At 44.6% G+C, this 23,903-nt stretch overlaps 1 protein-coding gene across 2 annotated transcripts in view; it reads left to right on the top strand.

Annotated features, from left to right (window-relative positions):
* SLC25A13 (solute carrier family 25 member 13) overlaps positions 1-23,576 on the top strand; it is a 109,633-nt gene extending 86,057 nt beyond the window's left edge. For both annotated transcript variants that reach the window (XM_080974770.1, XM_080974771.1), the window contains 5 exons: positions 2,637-2,777; positions 11,783-11,921; positions 20,378-20,536; positions 20,630-20,720; positions 22,295-23,576. In XM_080974770.1, the coding sequence (XP_080830896.1) occupies positions 2,637-2,777; positions 11,783-11,921; positions 20,378-20,536; positions 20,630-20,720; positions 22,295-22,475 (711 nt within the window). In that variant the 3' untranslated portion in view covers positions 22,476-23,576. The remainder of the gene's footprint in view (positions 1-2,636; positions 2,778-11,782; positions 11,922-20,377; positions 20,537-20,629; positions 20,721-22,294) is intronic.
* Positions 23,577-23,903: the final 327 nt, after the last annotated feature.

The following is a 23,903-nucleotide window of genomic DNA, read 5'->3' as shown; positions in this document are numbered from 1 at the left end:
TGACTTCATGGTGTCTGCTTGGAGTAAGACTAGTGTGAATACCACCCCATATCGATCATTGTGTTATCGGAAGCTTCCTTATACTGAGTCAGAGCATTACGCCCATCTAGCGCAGTATTGTCTACTCTGGCTGGCAGCAGTTCTGCAGGGTTTCAGACAGGGTTTGCTGCCAGCTGTGTCTGGGACCTTCTGTATGCAAAGCAGGTGTAAACACCAGTTTACATCCGCAAGAGTAGACAGGGGCTGGTCTTAACTATCAGAAAAAGCTGTAACAAAGAGGTGTGTTTTTCCTTGTCACCAGAAGCGCCCAGCAGTTGGCAGCTCCACTGAGATGATATACATTGATAACCTGGGAATGGAAAATACTAGCTCAGTATTGTCCACTGTCCTTGGCAATGTCTCTCCAGGATTTCAAACAGAAGAAACAGGGTGGGGGTGGACTGGGCTTTTACATGCAGAATATACGATCTCCCACTAAGCATCCCCCTATCTGCACTTTCACTGTGGTAGGATTTCAGAGTTCCCAGACTTTTCGTTGGAAAGGGGCCGCAGTTCAGAGCTTTCGCGCAATTTGCTCTCCGTCTGGCATACTTAAGAGCCTCCATCATTTGTTTCATTATTTAAACGCAGCTTGCAAAGGCTGCCACTTTCCAACAAGCTTGGTGGTATTTCACACACCAAACCTGCATTTTAAAATAATGCAGATTTTCAAAGCCGCTTAGCAGCCCGTTTCTGAAACTTCGGGAGGGATATCATTCTCGTCTTAATTATTTCAGTATAGGCATGGTATCCACAGTTGCAGCTCATTAAAATAAATAGAAGGAAATGGCTAATCGCATATCAATTGTGGAAAATACTAGAGGAATGCCCAGGCTGGACTCGGAGTTGGGTTTTTGGCTGGAGATCAGAAACTAATGATTTGGCCTCTAATAACCCCGAGTAGTACCATTGATTTCAAAGGGCTTTAAGACTTGAACTGTCATCCTTGCCTTGTTAACATAATCCATCTGCGTCAGATTCCCTCCATGTGTTTTTGAGAAAATGCCTGTGAGGCCCCATGCGCTATGGGGATGGCACAGCAGAACAGATACAGCATACTTCTCAGCATTCTTCCCACACTAGCACATTTAATACAACATTGTCTGCTATCGTTGGCAAGCATAGCAATGTAGCCCCGGGAGTATGAGTGCAGGCAAAACCAGCGCAGGAAACCTCCAGAGGCACTTGCGTGTGACACAGGAGTTTCATCAGAGTCCGGCTCCCTCTGTTGCTCTTCTGGTTTTCTTCCCTCTGTGGCCTCTGGCCAAGAGTGGGCACAGGCAGGTAAACAATCCATCATCTTCTGCTTCCTCTCAATTACTCTGGGGGACATTTTGAAAAATGGTTTCGTGCCTTATATCCTGGCTCACCGCGACAGAGCTTGAGGATTTGCTGCTGTGCAGGGATGTATTTGCAAGGAAAACAAAACAAAAAAAAATACTGATCCACTGGGTCCAGGAGCCGCACAAGCTCTGCAGCAACCCAGGACACTCATCCTTTCCCCTTTTGTATACCAACCTCAGAGACTTGTATTCCCCAGGTGTCCAGCCCTGGAAATCACAGCATTCCAGTTCAGGGGCTGAACTAACCTGATGCCTTACTTTCCCAGAGATGGCTGGATTTGAGGGAGAAGAGGGTTGTTTTCTTTTTCTTCCAGGATGACTGGTTTACATCCCAAATCTTCCAAGCTTTTCCTAGTTGTCATACGTAGGATTAGCTTTATTAGTGATGCACTTTTGTCTGCTTAAGTATTGTTGTTTTAACGGGCTGTTGGCAGTTCTCGTGACTAACTGCGTTAAGCAAATGGCCACATCATCCTTACCCAAGGTTTCTTAAAAAAACAAATGAAAGTAAGCTACCGAGTTGTTAAAGAAACTCTTGGTTTCCTGCTTGAGTTCTAGTGCTCTCTGGAGCGAGTTGAATAAAGTAGGACTGCCTTTTGCATAGAGAAAGGATGTTCACATCAGATTAGCAGCAACTGAGTAAGATGCCATTTGAGGATATACAAACTTTCAGTTCAGTAACTTTTTTAAAGCAGAGGAAATTAGTTGTTGTAAATACATATGTTCCACAGCACTTTCTGTACGGGAGCCAAAACAGGGAGAGAGAGAAAGATTCTGCCAGATTTCCTTCTCTAGTAGACTGTGATAGATGCTGCCAGGCAGATTTCATTTCTTCTATTTAGTTAATAATTCAGCCTTGAAATGTCTACGGCTAGCTTTACTCTACTCCTAGCCTTCCAGAATCATGGAAATAGATGTTACTGACTTCTTTTTAAGCAAAGCTGTACGGAGGTCACGTTACAGTGGCATATGTTTATCTAAGGGTTGTTTAGCTCATTGTGTTTAACAGACCAGCAGCTTTCAATCCATAAATCAATTGCAATTAAAATGCATAATTAACATCAGTGCATTTTGCACTGCAGTTCGGAAAGCAATGTTGCTGTATCACCTCAATTCACCCCTATCCTTGTGAAGGCACCATTGAAGTACATGGAGACCCTGTGCCAGGAGCATTTGGAGAGTTCTTCCTTTCTGTACTTCACAGCGAGGACATGTTCACAGTGCCACTCATGTGTTTTCTTTTTCCCACTCCAGGCCGGAGCATCTCAAGTGATTTTCACAAACCCACTGGAAATTGTCAAGATCCGCTTGCAAGTGGCTGGAGAGATCACGACGGGTCCACGCGTTAGTGCCCTTACTGTACTGCGGGACCTGGGATTTTTTGGCCTCTACAAGGTAAATACATCTTGGTTGTCAATGGAAGAGAATATGCTATTTAAACTGTTGTTTGAAACTCGCTCTTTTCAATAGTTAGAAAGTGGCATGTTTTTTAACAGTATCCAAAAACAAAGAAACGTCGGTGCCCAAAAATACAATGAAAGAAACCTCAGTCCCTGTAGCAAAAGCTGCTAAAGTTTATTTGAAATTTCTGTCAGGCTCACATGGCTTAAAGGTCTTAATTCTAGAGTACCTCAGGGCCCATCAGCACAGCAACTAGACCTTGAACGTCATCAAGCAATGTCCTCGTGTGCTTCTGCATTCTCCTGTTCCTTGGACCTAAGCCAATATACGTCTCAATTCTAAACACTGTTATTTAGAAGCAATCGCCTAGTCTCTGAGCAGCACCATGTTGATCCTCTCTGGTGTCACAGTAGTCCTTTGTTACCTCTTTGCCAGGGAGCCCCAGCTGATGAGGTCACCATTTCTGTAGCTGCCATTGGTTTAGCTGCTGTGATGCCTTGGAAGTTCTGGCCAATCTGACCGAGCCAGGTTGCTGTGCAATTAGGGGAAGTTAGGAAACTTTATCTTCTGGACTTCCAAGGTTGTTTCCCTTAGACACACACATGTACAATACTGTTGGGGAGGGGAACTAGACTGTGAGAGCAGCAGAATGGGAGTCAGTTGAGGGCCCCTTCCCTCCAACTACTTTACTGCTCCCATTTGCCCCCCACTAAAAAACCAAACAGTTCATGAAAAACATGTGAACTACTGTTGCATGCATTTGTGTGTTACTTCTTGCTTGATCCTGGAATTGTTCCTAAATATTGTTTGATACCTTACAACTCATCCTAATAGCTGCATTCTAGTTAAATGTTGTCCATATCCCCCCCCCCCTCCAAAAATATATTTTTGTAGTTGCATGCTTTTCTTAGCCCTAGTGTGGCATTAAAATTCTACCTATTGTTAGGGGGAATAAGGTTGGAAGTCTTGTTTAGATGGTGGGCCATGCTATAGAATCATATAATGGTAGAGTTGGAAGGGACCCGAGGGCCATCTTGTCCAACCCCCTACAATGCAGGAATCTTTAGCCCAACATGGGGCTCGAACCCACCATGATGAAATTAAGAGTCTCATGCTCTCCATACTGAGCTATTTGCTTCCCTGTGTGGTGATGGTGAAACCACTCTGCCAATACAAGAGCTAGTGCCACTAGTGGATGTTTTCCCTCCCATTAGCGGTAAGTCAAGGAAACACCCATTCAAAAAAGTAGCTATGGCTACTGCTAATACTTTGGCTTGCCATATAAACACATCTGAGCAGAGTTAACATTGGTTACATACCAGCTTTGTTGTATATGTGCATACTAAACATTTGGAAGTCTTTAAAAGAAGAAGGAAGGAAGGAAATCCGAAGGGATTCCATGTACATGTTGCTTCATTATTCAGTCATTATTCAGAATTGCTTGTTGCCACGATAGCGAGGGAATTTGCGTGCGTGAGCTGTCTATTTTGTGTCTTTTCAGTCTGGAGAGCTCTACTAGAGCCGTCTTTACCTGGGGGTGCAAGGGGTGTGTGGCACCCCGGCACCAAATTCGGGGGGGGGGGCGCTAAATGACTGGCGGGCGCACAGCTTCCCTCCCTCATGGCTGCGGAGATTGCTCTCCTCCCAGAGCAGCATGGGAGAGAGTTGTGCGCCCACCAACCATATGGCTGGCGGGCACACAGCTTCCCCCCTGCCACTAACCGTGTATAGGATGACGTTGTCTAATACACAGGAAAATATGGTAATTTGGGGGCGCTGGGCGGATCTTTGCGCCTCGTGCTAAAGACGGCCCTGAGCCCTACGTTCATGGTAATAAATGGGAATTAATGTGGGCTGTCCCCCCCTCCAACTGACTTGTTAGCATTTTAGCTGTCTTATTGCAGTCTTTTCTATGGAATAGTTCCCTTGAATTTGCATTATGGCAATGCTTGGACAGGGAGAAACAGAAGGTATGGTCCAAAGCGGGGGGGGGGGGACCTCAGGACCGGGGAGTGGGGATCAGATTTGGGCCCCCAATCCTCTCTGTTCAGGCATCAATACTGTCTCCAGGCCACCACACCTGCTGACACCACACATGACAGGAGAAAGGTGGAAATTTAAGAAATAAATGTAAGAAAATAAATAATATCAGAATAAGAAGGGAGGGGAATGTGTTAAATACTCCACATTCTCAAGGCTGTGACTTTCTTTTTAAAGGTAAAATCGTAGCTTTAATTATAAACTAATGCTTAAATATGAAAAAAACTCTTAAGCGGCTTACATATAATAAATTATGCATTCAAATTATTTGTTAAAGGTTTAGAGTTAAAAGCAATATTTTAAAAATTCAAAATAGAAATAAAACTAGAGCAGCTAAAAGCTGTATATTTCTCTCTGTAATTGTGCACCTTCATCATCTTTTCGTATTTGTGCCAAAATAGATTCACAGGAAAGTAGATTACATTTAAACTGTTTGCAGCTTTGCCTTTTAATTGTTCTAACCCCACCTGGGACCTTGGGGTGAAGGGTGGGTAAATTATTATTATTATTATTATTATTATTATTATTATTTCTTTTGTGAGTCACTACTTCCAGATTATAATTCTTAGTTAGAATGTGTATCACAATGTTTGTAATACTTGCCTCTTCTCATGGACAAAGTTTATTTGTTATAATACAGTATATTACCTCCTCTGCCCACTTTTAACCACCAACTTTTAAAAAAAATGCCATTAGAATTGCATTTGTTGCGATTTGAATTATATACCATGGAACAGAATGGCAAGTATGCAGAAGTAAAATATAACTCCCTATTGTTAGTGTTATTATTTATTTTAAAAATTAATACATTAAACACTTTCCAACATTCATAGGATTATTTGTTTAGTAATTTAACAAGAACATGTTTGTTAGCATGAAGGTTAACCTTTTAATTTATCATGTTATTTATGATAGGTGTTCCAGTTAGAGGAATAGCTATTAAATGGGGTCGCTTTTCCTGTTTTAACGCCTTTTTATTCAGCTTTCTGAATAGCTTTAGTCCTTTGTACTTTCCTCCAAGTTATTTTAATTCATTTTAATTTTTTCTCAGCAACTTTAAAGCAAGCTCCGGTGGGGTAGCTGTGTTAGTCTGTTGCCGCGTAAAGGAGACTAATAAATTAGGTGCTGAGATGGACGAATAAATTGGTCTTAAAGTCTAATAAATTGTGTGTTTTGATAGACTGGAACCCACTCTATCAGATGCATGAAGTGTAATCCTCAGTTGCAAGGTATCTAATCACAGGGGAGGAAAGGGAAAAAATGGAGAAGCTGGAATTAAGTGGCAATTCAGTTAGAGCTTGAATGTACGGAAAATAGGTATGAGAGGAGAAAGCCAGGAGCTTCTGGAAGGGAGAGGGAACAGTGGAGCTTAGTTGGCTTCCTCACTCTGGTGTTATTGCAGTTTACCTGAACTGGAGGGATGAGGCAGCAGGGAGGTCAACACGGCATGTCTCCCCCATTGGAGCCAATCCAGTGCTCCTGCCAATGCATCTGAACTGCACTTGACCTCCCCCACTTTCTTGCCCCTTTCCTTCCCAGTAAGCTACACGATGGTGCCAAGAGGCCAGGTAAGTGCCACTGCCCCTCCCCACTTTTGATGACAACACAGCGTATCTCAGCAACGCTGGGCAAATTAGCATCTGTAATGGGACAGGAAACCATTGTCTCCATTCAGGCCCAAATGAGTAGGACTGAACTTCTGTATACATTAAAATTCAGCAGTTCTCTGCTGGAGCTTTCCCTGTCTAAAACAAGCATCTCTGGGGGATTCTCAGTGGAAGCAGGTGGGAGCCCCTAGCTGACTACTTTTTACAGTTGGATGTGTCATCTCCTTGGAATTGAGGCAGCAAACCTGACATGAGCCGGGAAGATCATTTCAAAATACTTGTATCGTTCAGTAAAACTAGTTCAGTTACGCATATCTGTCTATTCAGCGTAGTTAGCACTATTATTTTGGTTTACGGGAGCAATATTTGCTCATGTGCTTTGTACATAATTTAAAATTCTAAACTTGGAGCAACTCACCTTTCCGTGCTAAGATGTCAGCCGAAGTCTCTCCAACTTTTCCCTGGGGCTTTGGAAGGCAGAGCAGGTGGGGGCTTCCAGGAAAGTTTTTTTTTGGGGGGGGGCATGTTTGACGACGCTTGCTGCACTTCCGAATCGGAAGGGTTAAGTTGCCCGTGAAACCCAAGAGGAATGCTAACGGATCAAGAAATGACATGCTGCCTATTGTTTGTTGCTATAGGATCAAAATAACAATTATACATGCCAAATAAATTCTAAACCTGTAAGGTAGGAAAAGAGAGGATGGCGGTAAGTACAGGTGCCAGAAGCATTAAATAACCCTCTCAGACAAGGTGCAGTACTGTTGTCCTGAATTCTGCAAGGTCCCCCCAGTCTGGCATTTTTCCCCCTACACGAGACAATGTGCATTCACTGCAGGAGACTAGGTTAAGCCTGCGTCTCCCAGACCTTCTGGCTCCTTATGCCCAACCCTGACACAGAGGTGCCTTTGTGAGTATAATTACCCTCCCCTTGTAGTAGAAATAGTTTATTTAGATCCCCCCTACTTTTTTTTTTTTTTACCTCAGGTAAGGCTGGAATAAGCGAGAATTAGCATGCTAAAGAACCTGCCCCAGCTCTGGCTTCTCTGAGTTGATTATCCGAACCTCCCGACAACCCATAGCTCTCTTTCTCTATTGGTTTGTTCTCTTCAGATACGATCCAGTATTAAAGGCCAGAGAGGCCCAAGAGAAAAGATGTGGCAGTGAGGAGTCAAATTAGCTGGCTGGTAAAGGGGTTGGGGGAATGCCTTAATAAATAAATAAACACCCCAATAAATAAAAATGTCCTGCCCGGCAGGGCTGTGTCTTGCTTGGCAGAATAAACTCAGGCAGACGATGGTCATAATTCACCTGAGGACTAATATTAAAGCTGATTTCGGGGTTTCTACAGCATACACATCACTAAGGTACAGTGAGACTGGCAATCTGGAACATGCTTAAAAGTAGGAAGCAAGTTTCACTGAAAACTATACGAGAACTTGCTTCACAGCAAACTGTTTCCTTAGCATTTTCAGGATGCATTGGCCATTCTCCCTTAAAGCCTTCCTAATTGGCATTAGCTGGTTGCAGGTGATTAACTTGCAGTTAAATGAGGCCTGCCTGTAAACATGCTTTTCCCAGACTTTAAAACCGAGTTGGCGAGGGGAAACTTTAGACTGTTGAGATATTGGAAAGGAGCCAAAGGTGGTGGTTAATAAAGTGAATCCGAGTTTTGATCCAGCTTTGTTTACACATAGCTGAACAAAGTTTGACAGATATTTTCTGCCTTGAAAGCTGAAAGCATATTACCGGAGGGTCTTTTTTATATATATATAGAAGTATGCTATTTCCATCTCTGGAAAGAGATTACTGTAAAAGTGAGAAGAGAGTGCCGCTTAAATTCCATTAATGATTTTGAAGAAACTGAAGTGTATATTTGCCATTTCTTTATCTGAAGTTCTGTTCTGTCATTGGAAAGCAGAACAATATGCACCAATTTTTATATGCAGAAATTCTCAACCAAAATCCTGCCCAAGCATAAAGGGATGCTTTATAGGCTCAGGCTAGGACAGGGCTGGGGATACATCTGTAGTCCTCCAGGTGTTCTTGGGCTCCAACTCCCAGTATCCCTGACCACACTCTGAACTAGCTGAGGCTGATGGGAGTTGGAGTCCAACCACATCTGGAGGACCACAGGCTCCGCAGCCCTGGGCTAGGACCCTGCTGAACCCGTATGGAAAGTGTGTACCAGGAATAGCTTCCTGTGTTCCTTTGATGTTAAACCTGGGATGTGTTGAGAGGGGGCTCCTGGTCAACCTTAAGGTTGTGATGGGGCGGAGAGAGAAGGGCATGAAGGACTCTGAAAGATCCTAATCAGTATCTTGAACTGCAATTGAAACAAAAAGCATCTGGGTGACAGCATGGAAAATGAAGTAAGACTAATGAACTCTCCTGTGACAAAAGGCATAATGCATATTTTTCCCAACCCTTTGGGGAAAATATTTGAGATGAAAGAATACTTGCTCATCTCCAGCATTGCCTGCCAGAGAGTGCAACAAATCACAAGGTTGCCTGCCAAGTCGGTAGAACCCGGAAGAGTGTTTGTCTCTAGGAATGCGACTCGCTGCATTTATGAGCCCCTTAGGCATGCTTTACGCCCTTGTAGCAAATGATTGCAGGAGTGCAACCGTAGATGTTTGCTAAGAGAATAAAGGGGTAGGTAGGGAAGATGAATAGGAGTCAGTTTCACAAGTACTGTAGTTCTTTGATATTCTGTATACTAATATTAAACTCATTATCCGAGTGTGGATCCTTAATGTAGCAACAAGGGCACCACCCCTGCACAAGAGGAGGGTATAAGCAGACTTAGGGAAGTATGAAGAATCTTTAGGTAAAAAACCCTAAGTAGAGGGGGGACACCCCCCCCCGAAGCTGCACATTGAAAACTGACTGTGCTCAGTGCGCACAGAATTTTGTTAGAGGGGTGTGTGGAAAGGAATCAGATATCCTGGAAAAGGACGTGGCTGGCTGGAATCCTGAACAGGAGCAGTCCACGGTGCAACATTTTGTTCCCACTTTTGCTTTGCATTAATGGATGAGTGCTGCCAACATGAATGAACGAGCGCTGTGTAGAGGCAAAGTTAACAAGCGCTAATAGGCTGTGTCTGCACTTTGGTTCACATATGTTCTACCAGGTCGGGCGTTGGTTCTTGTTGCTTATGTTGCAATATCTATGAATTCCAGGGCTGCCATGTTAGAATCTCACCCTGTGACCCCCATAGGTCATCTGGAGAAAAGTGTGGGTGCAGCTTGGTTTCTTTGCATACTGTGTATCCCAAGTGTGCCTGCTTTTCAGTTGTCTTTTCTGTTACCCTTTTCGTAGGGGAAAGTAAAGGTAAAAAGGCTGACTATCTGTGGCTGAGCTGCATTTATAAAGGTAAAGGTAAAGGGACCCCTGACCATTAGGTCCAGTCGCGACCGACTCTGGGGTTGCGGCACTCATCTCGCTTTACTGGCCGAGGGAGCCGGCGTACAGCTTCCGGGTCATGTGGCCAGCATGACTAAGCTGCTTCTGGCGAACCAGAGCAGCGCACAGAAACGCCGTTTACCTTCCCGCCAGAGCGGTACCTATTTATCTACTTGCAGTTTGACGTGCTTTCGAACCGCTAGGTTGGCAGGAGCAGGGACTGAGCAACGGGAGCTCACCCCGTCGCGGGGATTCAAAAGCTGCATTTATAGTTCAAGGTATAAAACTAAATCAAAGCCACCACAGATTTCATGTTTTTGAAAGTGTGGGCAACAAGGCTTGTTCTGCCTGTCAGTGATGATCCCAAAGGTCCCACAGCCACTCTGCTGACTGTCAGTGGCTCGATTTCAGACTGAGATCTCTCCCGGCCCTCCTTGAAGATGCCAGGGATTAAATCAGAGACTTTCCCCATGCCAAGCAGATGCTGTACCACTGAGCATCTTTAGGCTGACCTGTTCAGGGACTCATGGAAGAACTGCCCATAGCTCCTCTCACCTGAGGAAGAACAGGTTATATATCTATATGCAAACAAACTACACTCCTGTAAAGCAAAGTGTTATCAATATGGCAACTGACCTTTTAAGTTTGTTGCAGGCAGTCAGCATTTCCCCTCGTGCAGTTCTCAAGGCAGTTGTGCACCATTTACACAATGCCACGAGCCTCTGCAAGTCGGGCTCTGCCAGTTCAAGTGGAAGCTGTGTTTCCCCTTGCTGTTGTGCAGGACTGGTTTGCTGGCTTGTCTGTTCACAAACTATTCTGTGCCACTTTCCATACCAACCGCAAGGCAGCTGACAACCTTAAAAGACAATCCAGTAAACAAACAAACAGAAACAAAGAAACACACACATTACAACAAATAGAATTATTGCAAAATGTGAAGGGCCTGCTATGCAGATGGAGTCTGCCTACACAATCTTGAGAATACAATCTGGGCAAGTGCCAGGGAGCCTCAGCAGCTGTGCTGCCCAATTCTGCTTCTTGCATTATTGCTCATGCCCTCCAAGCAGCAAGCTTTGTCACATGCAAAGTCTTTCTTCCTGTCAGCTATAGGGTGTTGAAACCTGGGGTTGAGAGCCTCCAGTATGCTGGTACTCAGGATATTGTTTTTATTTTGGTCCAGTATTATAAGCCAAAGAAGCATTTCTATTACTTTTTATTTAGCAAAATTTATATACCACTTACTGTAACAAAACCTCTAAGCGGTTTTCAAGCAATACGATATTAAAATTACCAGTAAAAGCACATAACTTAAAACATGTTAAAAAAAACAAAACCCCACAATTAAATCCAGCAGTAAACTAAAACATCAACACCTGCATGTCTGGATAGACTTGCCTAAACAAAAATGTTTTAAGCAGGTACCAATAAATAAATAAATACAGCCAAGGCACCTGGTGCCAGTAGGCATTTGCGTCGGCCACATCCTTAAATCTACAGTGTGAGAACTTTTCTTGAGACTTCACACAACACCTGGGATAGCTCAGTCAGTCGAGTGTGAGACTCTTGATCTCAAAGTTGTGGGTTCGAGTCCTATGTTGGGCAAACAAGACACCGATAGTGAGTACAGCAGTAGTGAGCTTGGGGTTGCCCATGCACCCCAGCAGAGCCCCTCCTGCACTCCCACTAGTGCACTTGTGCAGACACCACTGCCCCCCTGCCCTGCCCCCCCACCTTATGCCACCCAGGTAAGCAACACTGATGCTGATGTCTTGAGGGTGGCTGCACTGCACTGGCTGCTCCTGCAAAACAATATAGCCACAGTCTACCCTAACCAAGCGTGCCTAAGAAGCTGGTTGGATTCTGTGGTCTGCAACTTAATTCTGCGCTTCCTCTACCTTGCTGTGTCCATAATGCAGCTTTTCTTTGTTTGTTCTGTTTTCCTGTCCTAGGGAGCCAAGGCATGCTTTCTCCGTGACATCCCCTTCTCTGCCATTTACTTCCCCTGTTACGCTCACATGAAATCTGCTTTTGCAGGTGAAGATGGGCGGGTGAGCCCTTGGTCGCTGCTTCTAGCTGGAGCAATAGCTGGTAAGTAATGTTTTTTCTTGGGACGTTAATGTACCAGGGGTGGCGAAGCTCTAGTCTAGGGGCCATGCGTGGCGTGCCAGGGCATTTTTTAGGAAGCCACACTCAACCATCCTACACCCGACCTCATGCATGGCATCATGCCCAAAGCTCCCAGTTGCCCAGTAAGGCATTGCTCCCACCACCCAGCAGCTTGACAGATGTTTCTTGACCCAGCAGCCTCTCACATGTTTCTTCTTCCAATGCATGTAGTTGGAAGACCTTTGTGTACATCACCTATGCTTCCAAACAAAGGGCTTTAAAACAGCCACCCCCTCAAATGTGTAGACATTTGAAGGAGAAGCACCAGGAGTTGGATGATTTTCAAGCCCTTGCTACTCATCCCTGCATGATAATGCTTACAATGGTTCAATTGACTCAGGGCTTCAGAGGAAAGCATGCCAGGTGATTGACAGCCCCACCTACCTGTCTGCTTTGGCCTGCTGGAGGAGGGGGGGCAGGTGGGGGGAGATAAAGATCCAGCCCTCTGGCCAGAAAAGGTCCCCCAACCTTGTTCTGTACCATTTGGTGCCTGGAGATTGCAAGTGGATTGGGCCCTTGAATAGTTTAATCTGTATCTAGTTGGGTCAGGAACTGTGACATGGACTTTGTTCAGTAGTGGAATTGCCATGGAGGTAGACTGGTCAGTGATCTGGAGGAAGCAACATTTTGAGCAAAGAGGTGATTATTTAGGACTAGCACAGGGAAAACCAGTGCCTCTGGATGTTACTGGACTTCTGCTCCCATCAGCCCCAACCAGCATGGCCTGTGGTCAGGGATGATGGGAGTTGTAGTCCAACAAACGTATGGAGGGCACCGCATTGGCTACCCTTAGGCTATAGTGCTGCCTGGCAGAGGCTCTCCAGGGTTGTAGGCAGAGGCGTGCCAGGGACTGATGCATTGCAAAGCATCTTCTCTGCTCCAAAGCTGTTATTCCTGCCCCTCCACTAGCAGGACCAGATTAAATGACATGAGGTTTAGCGTGCAGAGCCCCCACACCCAATGCTCTCCTTCTCCTAAGGCTCAGATTTCCTTGCACACATACCCATAGATGACTGTATCCTCCTATACGTGCTGTGCCTGAAATCTGATAGAGGCTTTTGCAATTCTCTCCAGATTTGGAAAAGAAAAGAAAAAAGAATAACTTGGGAGTTTATAAAATGGATTGGCATCTGGTTTAAGCCATGTGGAAGGAAGCATGCGCCCGCACATGATGCATAATATAGCTCGTGGAACTCCTTGCCACATGATGATCTTGCAGGAAAAGGCTCATGGGCATCTTTTTAAAAGCTTGAGATGAATATGTGAAGGACTAGGTCTGCGAAGGGACTACTGTGAATGCACAGAGAGATGCTGCCTGGTGTTCTGCTTTATAGGTCATGTCACCAGAATCTGAAGTGCTGGAGCTGGTGTGTTTGCTGGAGTCCGGGTGTCATATGCTGCTGGTGACCGACTGCTAGACCCTTGCTAGCCGGTTACATACAGCTGACTCAAGCATTGCAGCCAATCTGCACTAGGAATGTCTTTCATTTCCAGACTCTCTTATGTCAGTCTGTGATGGATTTGAATGTTGAAATGGTAATGCGAAGAGCTCTCTTTCGCAGGCATTTGGGTGGGGGCCATGAAAGGGGTTGCTTAAAAGTGGCTCATAAAAGAATATTCTTACTTTTGACGTCTCCCTGATCAGCAGACTTTTGAATGTTATGTTAATAATATAAGATTCTGAAAGCATGCCCCAAATCTATCCATGCCTTCTGACAGGAGGAGACCAAGCCACTATGATAAAAGAGAAGCTGCTGGCTGGCATAATAAACTTTGTTGACTATTGGAAAGGGTAGAGAGGGGAAAGCTCTCTCTTAAAAATAATAAAAAAGTTATACATAAAATAAAAAAATCTTTCTCTCCAGTATGGCTCAAATCAGCATATGTTTAAAGTAGCATATTTGAAATCCTGCATATAAATCTATCTAAAAGGTGAACTTCTGTTATTATGATAGATAATGGAAATGTAATGGCTCTGGGAGAAGCCAGCCTCTTCTGCATGGAATGAAAAGGCAAATAGCAAATGCTTTCCCTCCCTGTCCTGCTGAGAAGCAGCTAAAGGGGCCCTGTGTAGAGTCACAGTTCAGAAAGCCCAGAAAAAGCAGGCATTGAGCATTTTGCCTTCTGTATTCCAAATGCGAGAGTATCAAAGCTAACTGCTCCCGTTCCTGAAACCACAGGCGTTGACCCCAGCATTCAGCTCTTTCAGCACTGGGCTCTGCTTCAGTCTGTGCTGAATACTCTGAGCAGAGCTCTAAGCGGTCCCTCTCTCTCTCACCTTCTTCTCCCCCTTTCCTTTCCCAACTTGGCATGTTTTTGCTCTCAACATGTACTGTCTATATAAAGAGGCAGGATATAATATCCGGATGCTCTTTGCAGCCAAATGTTCTCTACGACTGATGGCTAGATTATCCACTTCTGCTGTTGGTAGCTAAAAGGATCCAAGATGCTGGTTCACTCCCGGCTCTGCCATTTGCCTGCATGGACATGCGTCTTTGTTGCTTAGTTTGGAGGATGACAACCAAGAGGTCTGAAGTGCTGGTTCGTAGACCACAAAATCAGCATATGCTGAGACTTTAAATAGGATGGCTTAGGAACATAGGAAGCTGCCTTCTACTGAATCAGGCCATTGAGCCATCTTGTATTGCCTGCACTAACTGGCAGCAGCTTCTCCAGGCAGGGTTTTCTCCCAGCCCAACATATGGAGACAGCAGTCACGAAATTAAAAGATGCCTGCTTCTTGGGAGAAAAGCAATGACAAACCTAGACAGCATCTTAAAAAGCAGAGACATCATCTTGCCAACAAAGGTCCGTATAGTTACAGCTATGGTTTTCCCGGTAGTGATGTATGGAAGTGAAAACTGGACTATAAAGAAGGCTGATCGCCGAATAATTGATGCTTTTGAATTATGGTGCTGGAGGAGACTCTTGAGAAGATCAAACCTCTCCATTCTTAAGGAAATCAGCCCTGAGTGCTCACTGGAAGGACAGATCCTGAAGCTGAGGCTCCAATACTTTGGCCACCTCATGAGAAGAGAAGACTCTCTGGAAAAGACCCTGATGTTGGGAAAGATGGAGGGCACAAGGAGAAGGGGACGACAGAGGACGAGATGGTTGGACAGTGTTCTCGAAGCTACCAGCCTGAGTTTGACCAAACTGCGGGAGGCAGTGGAAGACAGGAGTGCCTGGCATGCTCTGGTCCATGGGGTCACGAAGAGTCGGACACGACTAAACGACTAAACAACAACAACAACAACACATATGGGGATGCCCAGGGTTGAACTTCGGGCCTTCTGCATGCCATGCCACTGAGCCTCAGCCCTTGCCTATAAGCCTTCTGCAGTTGACTATTCCATATTTCACACGTCTCTGGTGAACTCATTGTGAATGTTCACACTTCAGTGCTGAGTCCCAGTTCCTCACTGCTGTGTTCTTTAAAAGAAAGAAAAGAAAAGAGTGTCCAGGCTTTAAGTATGCAAACCCGGATGCTTGGTTTTTGGGAAATGCAAGAAAGTCCATTCCCTGATGACTAAGCATTCGAGTATATCCAAACCACACTTGGAATCCTGTGTGGTAGTTTTGGTCGCCACACCTTAAAAAGGATATTGTACAGCTGGAAAAGGTGCAGGGAAAGGACAGCCAAAATTATCACGGGGTTCCTGTGAGGAAAGGCATACAATGTTTAATGATTGTTTGTTTAAAAAAAGGCGAATAAAAAGTGGTGGGGGAAAGAGGTATACGTATATAATAGAACATGGGGTGGAGAGTGAGAATTCCCCCTTTGTCTTTTATAAACCTGGGGTCACCCAGTGAAGCTGAATGGTTAGTGGTATTCATGACAGAGATAGTGGGAGATTCAGGACATGGTGCAAAGTTAAATTGTGGACCTCGCTGCCACCATCTTTGGTGACGGTCAGCTGCCAACTTGGATGGCTTTAAATGATCATTGTACACATTTTTTGGAGGATTACAGCTGTCAGTGGCTACCGGTCATGGCGGTTACTTCCCATACCAAGAGGCAGTGCCTGGGTGCATTTCCCTGTTTAGTTGTTCTGTTGTGAAGAGTAAGCTGTGGTAAATGTTGCCAATGTTATCTGTACCATAGCTCTGGGCACCATTATATTCTAGTTATATGTATGACCTATAAAGCTCATCATGACTTCTGAGATCAAACAGGCTGCTCTCTCAGTGAAACCTCCAGGCAGCCAACCCCTTTGAGAGATCGTCCGCTGCCTGTGTTCAGCTAACCCAGTGCTGATGGCATGCACCATTCTACAGCAGATGTTTATTTTAATTTGGGACTTTCAGGTTCTCATTTTTTAATTCATTATTATTTTGACAGTTTGTATGCTGCTCGATTACAGTTGTGTCTAAGTGGTGTGTGGGAGACCCTGCACAAATGGACTCAGAATACTGAACACATGATTTATCCAAGCCATGAGGAGCCACTAACAGTGACTCCCAAGAAGATTGAGCAAAGGATATAAGGGATCAGGTGGTAATATAATTAATTACTCCTATGATACATGACTAGGCATAACATCCACAATAGATTCAGTTATTAAAAAACTGCTCAGTTAGTACATTACTTTGTGCTGAATAGTCAGAAGACTATGGATTTAAAGCTGGGTCAATTGTAACCCAACATAATGGAACAAAACAGTTTTTGAGCTCTGTATCCTATCTAGACTTGAAACCTAAGCCAGTGTGTTGAGCCAAGTCATTTCTTAGATTTTCTAATTTTTTTCCTTCTCTGCCCATTGTTAAGCGATTGCAGACTGTGATAACTGTCTCTTTGAAGTTCAGTTCAGCCACAGAAGTAGCCTCTCTTTATCAGTAGTTGCCAGTATAGGGTTAGAAAATGCACAGTAATGTGGACCCTATCTTGTATTTTTTTTTTTTTTTTTTTTTTACTATATTTCCATTTCAGGTTATCTTCCATTAGCTGATTACTGTTCAGGGCAGTGACTTGACTCTTATCGTGCAGTATAGGACTGGGAGGGTGGGAATGAGTGGCAGGTACTAGCGAAAGCAAGGGTGATATTACTGGGCTAAAAGGAAGTAAAGGATTATAGGAAGAACTGAAGTTTTATCATGTATACTTTATATTGGCAGAAACATAATAATCACACTTCCCTGACTGGGAGCATTCAAAGACTTTTTGGGAAGAGATTCTTCCCCTGGAAATGGGGACAGGAACTAGGTTTGGTTATTCGGGACAGAAGTAGGTTTCTCACAAGGCCCCCATACTAAGCCTTGGCTAACGTTGGAGGCACAGTCCACAGGTAGTTATCACTCCATTTGTTTTGGACTGAGGTTTCCATCATCCTCTGCCATTGGCAGAGTGAATGGAGTTAATGGGAGTTGTAGCCCAAAGTATCTGGAGAATTCAAGGCCTGAGGACTGGCACAACCCCCTCCAAGTCTGTCCAGGGATAGCACTCACCTGGAATTTCTTGACTGAGTCAAGACCATTGTCACCTCAGAGGTCCAGATGTAAATGAATAGAGCTGTGTGTCATCAGCATATTTCCGACAACGTACTCCAAAACCCCAGATGACCCCACTCTGTGGTTTCATGAAAAGGCATGGGGGATACAATCGAACCCTGAGGAACCCCACATTTAGGCTCCACAGGGCCAAAGTACACTCCCCAAGCATCACCCTCTGGAAACTACCATCCAAGTAGGACTGGAACCCCTGCAAAGCAGTGCCACACACACCTAACTTGGACGTCACGTTTCAGGAGCAAGTGGACAACTGTCCAAAATTTTCCAAACTTCTCTTTGCTTCTTTCTCACCCGTTCACCTCCTTGCCACAAACAGCAGTCTCTTGGTTCCTGTACCGAAGTGTTTCTGGATTGTGTCATTTTTGTTGTTAGTATTAATTCAATTGATATCCTGCCCTTCTTCCCAGAGGTGCCCAGGGAAGCATGAGTTTTTACTCAACTGTACAATGCCTGCTCTGCAACCTATGTTAGACTATTTAACTTAGCCGAGGGTGCCTGGACCTTTGCAATTAAAAGACGTTTCTGAAGAGTCCTGGCTTGCAGTTTTCAAAGCCTTGCAGATAGTTGCATTCCAAAAATTTGCATAAGATGGAAACTATTTGGGACTTGTACCACAAAGCTCAGGGCTAGTTCACACTTGCTGATGTCCCCAAGGGGGAGTACCTTGGAAGCATGCAAGACTACTGGCTGGTTTGTGGCCAGACCAGGCTCACATGGCGGCATTGTTCCTGTGAAATACCACCTCCACAGCGGGGACGGGGCTTCTGCCTGCATGGCTGCTGTCTTTGCAAGAGTCAGCTAATTTTTAAAGAGTGAAAGTCCAGCTTCTGTGTCTCATAAGCAGGAGGTGAAATGGATGACTCGTGGACTTGCTGAAGGGAAGCGCTGACCATGTTAAGAGAAAGCCACCTTCTGCCAAATGTTCAAATGTGAATGTTCGCACAGTGTGTTTTCCTTTCTTTTTTAATGGGTTTTGAGAGACGAGGAGCAGTCCTTATTTTGGTGATAAACACACACTTTTACATCTCTTTCAAAGGAGTCTACAAAAAAAAAAAGTGAGATGGCGTTCTGGAGCCAAACCACATTGGTTTGGACAAAAACTGTTACAGAATTATTAAGCTTTAGAGGGAAGAAGAAGATGAAAAAAAAATAGCAAAAGCAAAGGAGATTTATGCATCTACATCTGACCAAGCTGGTTTGGAACTGACGCAAAATGGAAAAGTAATAAAATAAGAAGAGACACTGTTTTTGAATACAGTCTTGCTTTATTTTTGTCCTCCCCCCCCCCCTGTTTTTCTTTAAATCTAAATACAGATTATTTCATTAGACTGAGTTTGAAAAACTGCTGGTCCAAGGCCTAAAATCATTCGAGGTGCCCCTTTTGACTTCATGGAGAGAGCATGTTTCAGGATTGTGGCCCCTTCTCTGCTGATAATTCGGTATTTGTTGCTTTCTGTTGTTTATCTGCCAGCATAAATCTTCCAACAAGACTTTGCTGAAGAAATTAGACGCTGAAAAATGTGCATATGCCCAAAGGAAAACATGGAACATTATTGAGTTGGGGTTTGGATTTTTATTTTATTTTGGCGCATTGTGCACAACTTGTACCTGTCTGCCTGTTTTGAGTTTAACAAGACTTCTCACAGGATGTAGCCCTGAAGTCAAAAAAGTGCAAAAATTTCCAGTCTTCTGCACATAGGGGCAAATGCTGGAAACTACAAGGGAGCTGACTTTTACCTTCTCAAAGTGAACTCAAGACCCTCTGCAAGCTTCAGACATATTGAAGACTTCTGTTTGCCACTCAACTTAAAAAGAAAAATAAAGCATCCATGACAGATAGCCATCCAACGTCTGCTTAAAAATCTACAAGGAAGGAGAGTCCACAGCCTCTTGAGGGAGACTGTTCCACTGTCAAACAGCTCTTAGTGTCAGAAAGTTTTTCTGTATGTTTAGTCGGAATCTCCTTTCTTGTAACTTGAAGCCATTGGTTCAGATCCTCTCCTCCAGAGCAGGAGAAAAGAAGCTTGCTGCATCTTACATGTGACAGCCCTTGAGATATTTGAAGATGGCTACCTTGTCTCCTTTCAGTCTCCTCTTTTCCAGGCTCAACATACCCGGCTCCTTCAACCATTCCTCATAAGGCTTGGTATGCAGACCCTTGATCATCCTAGTTGCCCTCCTCTGCACACATTCCAGCTTGTCAACATCCTTAAATTGTGGTGCCCAGAACTGCACACGGTTTTCGAGGGGTAAAGGGACCCCTGACAGTTAAGTCCAGTTGCGAACGACTCTGGGGTTGCGGCACTCATATCACTTTACAGGCCGTTTGTCCGCAGACAGTTTTACCAGGTCATGTGGCCAGCATGACTAAGCCGCTTCTAGCGAAGCAGAGCAGCGTACGGAAACACTGTTTACCTTTCCACTGGAGTGCTACCTATTTATCTACTTGCACTTTTTGGCATGCTTTCGAACTGCTAGGTTAGCAGGGGCTGGGACTGAGGAACGGGAGCTTACCCCATTGTGGGGATTTGAACTGCCGACCTTTTGATCGGCAAGCCCAAGGCTCAGTGGTTTAGACCACAGCGCCACCCACGCCCCCAAAGAGGGAGCGTACTATGACCTCCCTTGATCTGGACACTATACTTCGGTTGATGCAGCCTAGGATGGCATTAACCTTTTTTAGCTGCTGCATCACACTGTTGACCCCTAGATCCTTTTCACATGTACTGCTAGTAAGCCAGTCAGCACAGACCATCCTGAGCTAGATGGAGCATAAGGCACCTTCCCAGGGTCCTAACAGGCCAACTCACCCATTTCCAAGCAAGTTCAACAAGCTGGTTTCTTTTCTGCCCTGCTTTCCCTTTCTCCAGGAATGCCTGCCGCTTCCTTAGTGACGCCTGCGGATGTGATCAAGACGAGGTTACAGGTGGCAGCCCGTGCAGGACAAACGACCTACAGCGGAGTGATTGACTGTTTCGGGAAGATCCTACGAGAGGAAGGCCCCAGGGCATTTTGGAAAGGAGCTGCAGGTAGCCTTTGCAAACACTCGTTTTAACAAGGAAGGATGCATGTTAACCCGATGCATTAATGTGGCCAATAATGGTGTGGTTTCCTCCCCTCAGCCCGTGTATTTCGGTCGTCTCCACAGTTTGGAGTAACCCTAGTGACCTACGAGCTTCTGCAGAGATGGTTCTACATTGATTTTGGAGGAACGTAAGTGTGTTGGGTTGACCACCTTGGCTCTCTTTATAGGAGTTAGTCATAAAGAGCTCCAGATTTTCTTTATGAATTAAGGGTCACTAAAGCTCAGGGGAGATACACTTTTTAACACCAGTGCTTGTCATGTACATGAGGGCAGACAGGAAGAGGAACACGAGTAGTTAAATGGCAAAGGGAAGATCTATTCACAGAGTGCAGTAGGGTTTTTAAAAAAGACTGTTTATTAAGATTTTCCCATAATACAATAAAATTACAACTACAGAAGATACAAATCGACGAAGTGAAATTCCGAAGTCCTTTCTTTAAAAACAAAACAAAACAACACAACATAGTTTTATTGATTTCCAAACGAAGTTCTCTCTTAAAAGTAGTTCCTGGTCCTTACCACCCACAGAGGACAGTAGCTCCTCCCAGCTCCCACCTGGGATCTTTCCTTTCTCCTCCCAGCCTCATATCCTGGGGGACCAGCATTTTCCTGGTCATCATCCAGGGTCCTCCATCAACCCTCTACTACCCCCATGAGTATACAATCTATGAACTCTAATAAAGGCCCCAGACATAGGACTCCAAAGAAATAGGAGAAAGCTGAAAAACAAAAGCCAAAAAACAAGGAAGAAAGAAAGAAAGAAAATAGAGAGAGAAGAATAAGAGGGGGAAGGGGGAAAACCCATTAGTGAAAGATACAGAAGAAAAACTTTCATTTTTCCAACTGCCAATAAAAAAAATTAAAATCATTAGAAACCTTTGGCACGGTAGAGTACAGTGGTGTTGGCATGCTGTTAATACTGCAATGCTGTTGATGAGATTGAGAAGTCTCCTCAACACTAGTGTTAAGACTTGCCTCACTGATGCATCATGTCACCTTAAGTTTCCATGTTTTCACCTCTTCTGCCGACACTCAAAACAGATTTCGCACTGAACAGATTGCTGGGTGAGTCTCAAAGTAATTTTTAACGTACTTCTACTGTGCTGCTTTATAGGCAGCTGCTGGAGATTATAGGACTTTATTTTTATACAGGTATGTAAAACATTCTCCACCCCAGATGCTGTTGGGCTCCACCTTCCATCAGCCCCAGCCAGCAAGACCAGTGGCCAGGGATGATGGGAACTGTAGTCAAAGAGCATCTCGGTCAGCGGACTAAAGTTTATAAAACAGTGGCTTGCTGTCCGAAAGGATTGCATAAGAAATCGGTACAAAAGAGAAAAAAGAAGATTATAGGAATCTTCCCATCTAGCTCAGTATTGTCTGCCCTGTTTCAGTCAGGGCATCGACTTACCTGGAGTTGCTGGGGATGGAACCCGGGACCTTCTGCATAAAAAGCAGATGCACTACCACTGAGCTATGGTCCTTCCCCAGCCCCAGGTACCAACTCTTCCATAAGACTGAGTGCTGATGTTCCCAATGACCAGGAGGAATAGCCACGGATAGGAGGGAGTTTGGAGAGAGGCGGGACCAAATAGCATTTTGTCCCAAGCTCTTGTGGGCGGGGGGCTCTTTTTCTCTGGAAAGAACTTTACTTTTAGGGTGGAAGGCTGCATAATCACACTTGATAAAATATGTGTTCCAGGAAGCCAGCTGGATCGGAAGCTGTTCTGAAAACAAGGATCACCCTACCTGCACCGAATCCCGACCATGTGGGGGGCTACAAGTTGGCCGTTGCCACTTTTGCAGGAATTGAAAACAAATTTGGACTTTACTTACCTCGATTTCGGTCTTCACCACCTACCTCAAAGGCAGCGCCTGTCTGATCACAAGGCAGTGACTTCCTTTTACAGAATGTTGGGAAAGAGCCATTCATCTGATCAGTCTTAATACTTCATTCCTTTAGCTCTCCGGTCTCAACCCAGCACCACCTGATCTGCAAGTCTTTCTTCCCACCTGCTCCCCATCTTTTAAGTGTGAATCATTGGTCTCTGCGCTTCCTTTTATCAGATCACTGTGAAATTCTTGCTAGAGTAGTCTTATCGGTTTGGGTCCATGAATGCATTTTTGTTCTTTCTTGCACATACCTGGGGGGTCGTGAATGTACTTGGGCTCATTTGGGGAAAGACATCTGTATGCAACTTCTCTTCTTGTTGGGGAGGGTGGTGTGTTTCGGGGAGGGCTGTCCTGTCGTCATGGCTGCATGTTGGCTATTCAACAGAGATCATGGTGCTCAATGCAGAACAATTTAGACAGTGCGTCTAAGAATTGGGGACACATTCCATTTGCATCCGTACCGGAGGATTCGAAAGGTGTCGATACGAGCCGTACCTGACTCTTGCCAAGAGTGACTGTATTTTACATGAGTACTACACGCACAAGTTGCATTCCTGGATTGTATTAGGAGGGTTTTATGGGGAACATGTTTTTCTAACTGAAACCACATCGACGAGCGTTTAGCAATTATATTCTGTTCCTGGTATCAGAAGGCTTGTGGGGTTGGGGGGTGGGGAGAGAAATGTAATTTTTTCCATAGTCTCTGCACTTTATGGAAGAGCATCGTACCACATGAGATGAAAATTCAACACCAAAAGGCACGAGCCATCGAGAGGCGTAGCTATACATTCTTCAGTGCTATTTGGCTCGGGGCTCCAGCACAGCTTCGTTGACACTAATGGAGGCTGTGCCCAAGGGGGTCACACCAGGCCCTGCTGATATTTGGATTCTTGTTTTTTGTGTTGGTGCACTTAGAGTAACCTGCTGCTTGTTTAAATAAATGCAATAGAAAAATCCATGCACTGTATCAATGGTATCTGCCTTAACTGCCAGCTTGTAATTGAAAAATATTTGTGTGGAAATTCTGAATAATTTTGATGAATTAAAACAGATTTTTTTAAAAAACAAAAATACAATAATAACAACAACAACCAGATTAAATATTTTGCCTTCTTTTGGAGGGGGTGGCGCGTGGGGCTGCCTTGCAGAGTTTAGTGGGAAACTGAGACCAACATTAAGGCCACATAAAGGCCATCAATTGAAAGCGCCATGACACCACTTTAAAACAGTCACAGCTTCCTGCAAAGAATTATGGGAGCTGTACTTCGTTAAGGGGGCTGAGAGAGGATAAGTCATTGAGGGCTGAACTCTTTTTTTGCTTTTAACAAGTATTGCAACATGTACCTAGAAAGGCTTCGCAGTGCAAGCCATCTGTCACGGACGCCACCACATGGCCTGTTTTCCCATGCTGAGACCAC

This window comes from Podarcis pityusensis (assembly GCF_964106645.2).
Source record: "Podarcis pityusensis genome assembly, chromosome: 12".
In the NCBI taxonomy this organism is placed as follows: domain Eukaryota; kingdom Metazoa; phylum Chordata; class Lepidosauria; order Squamata; family Lacertidae; genus Podarcis; species Podarcis pityusensis.
Note: the sequence above shows the minus strand (reverse complement) of the source record. Positions and strands in the feature narration are given on the sequence as shown.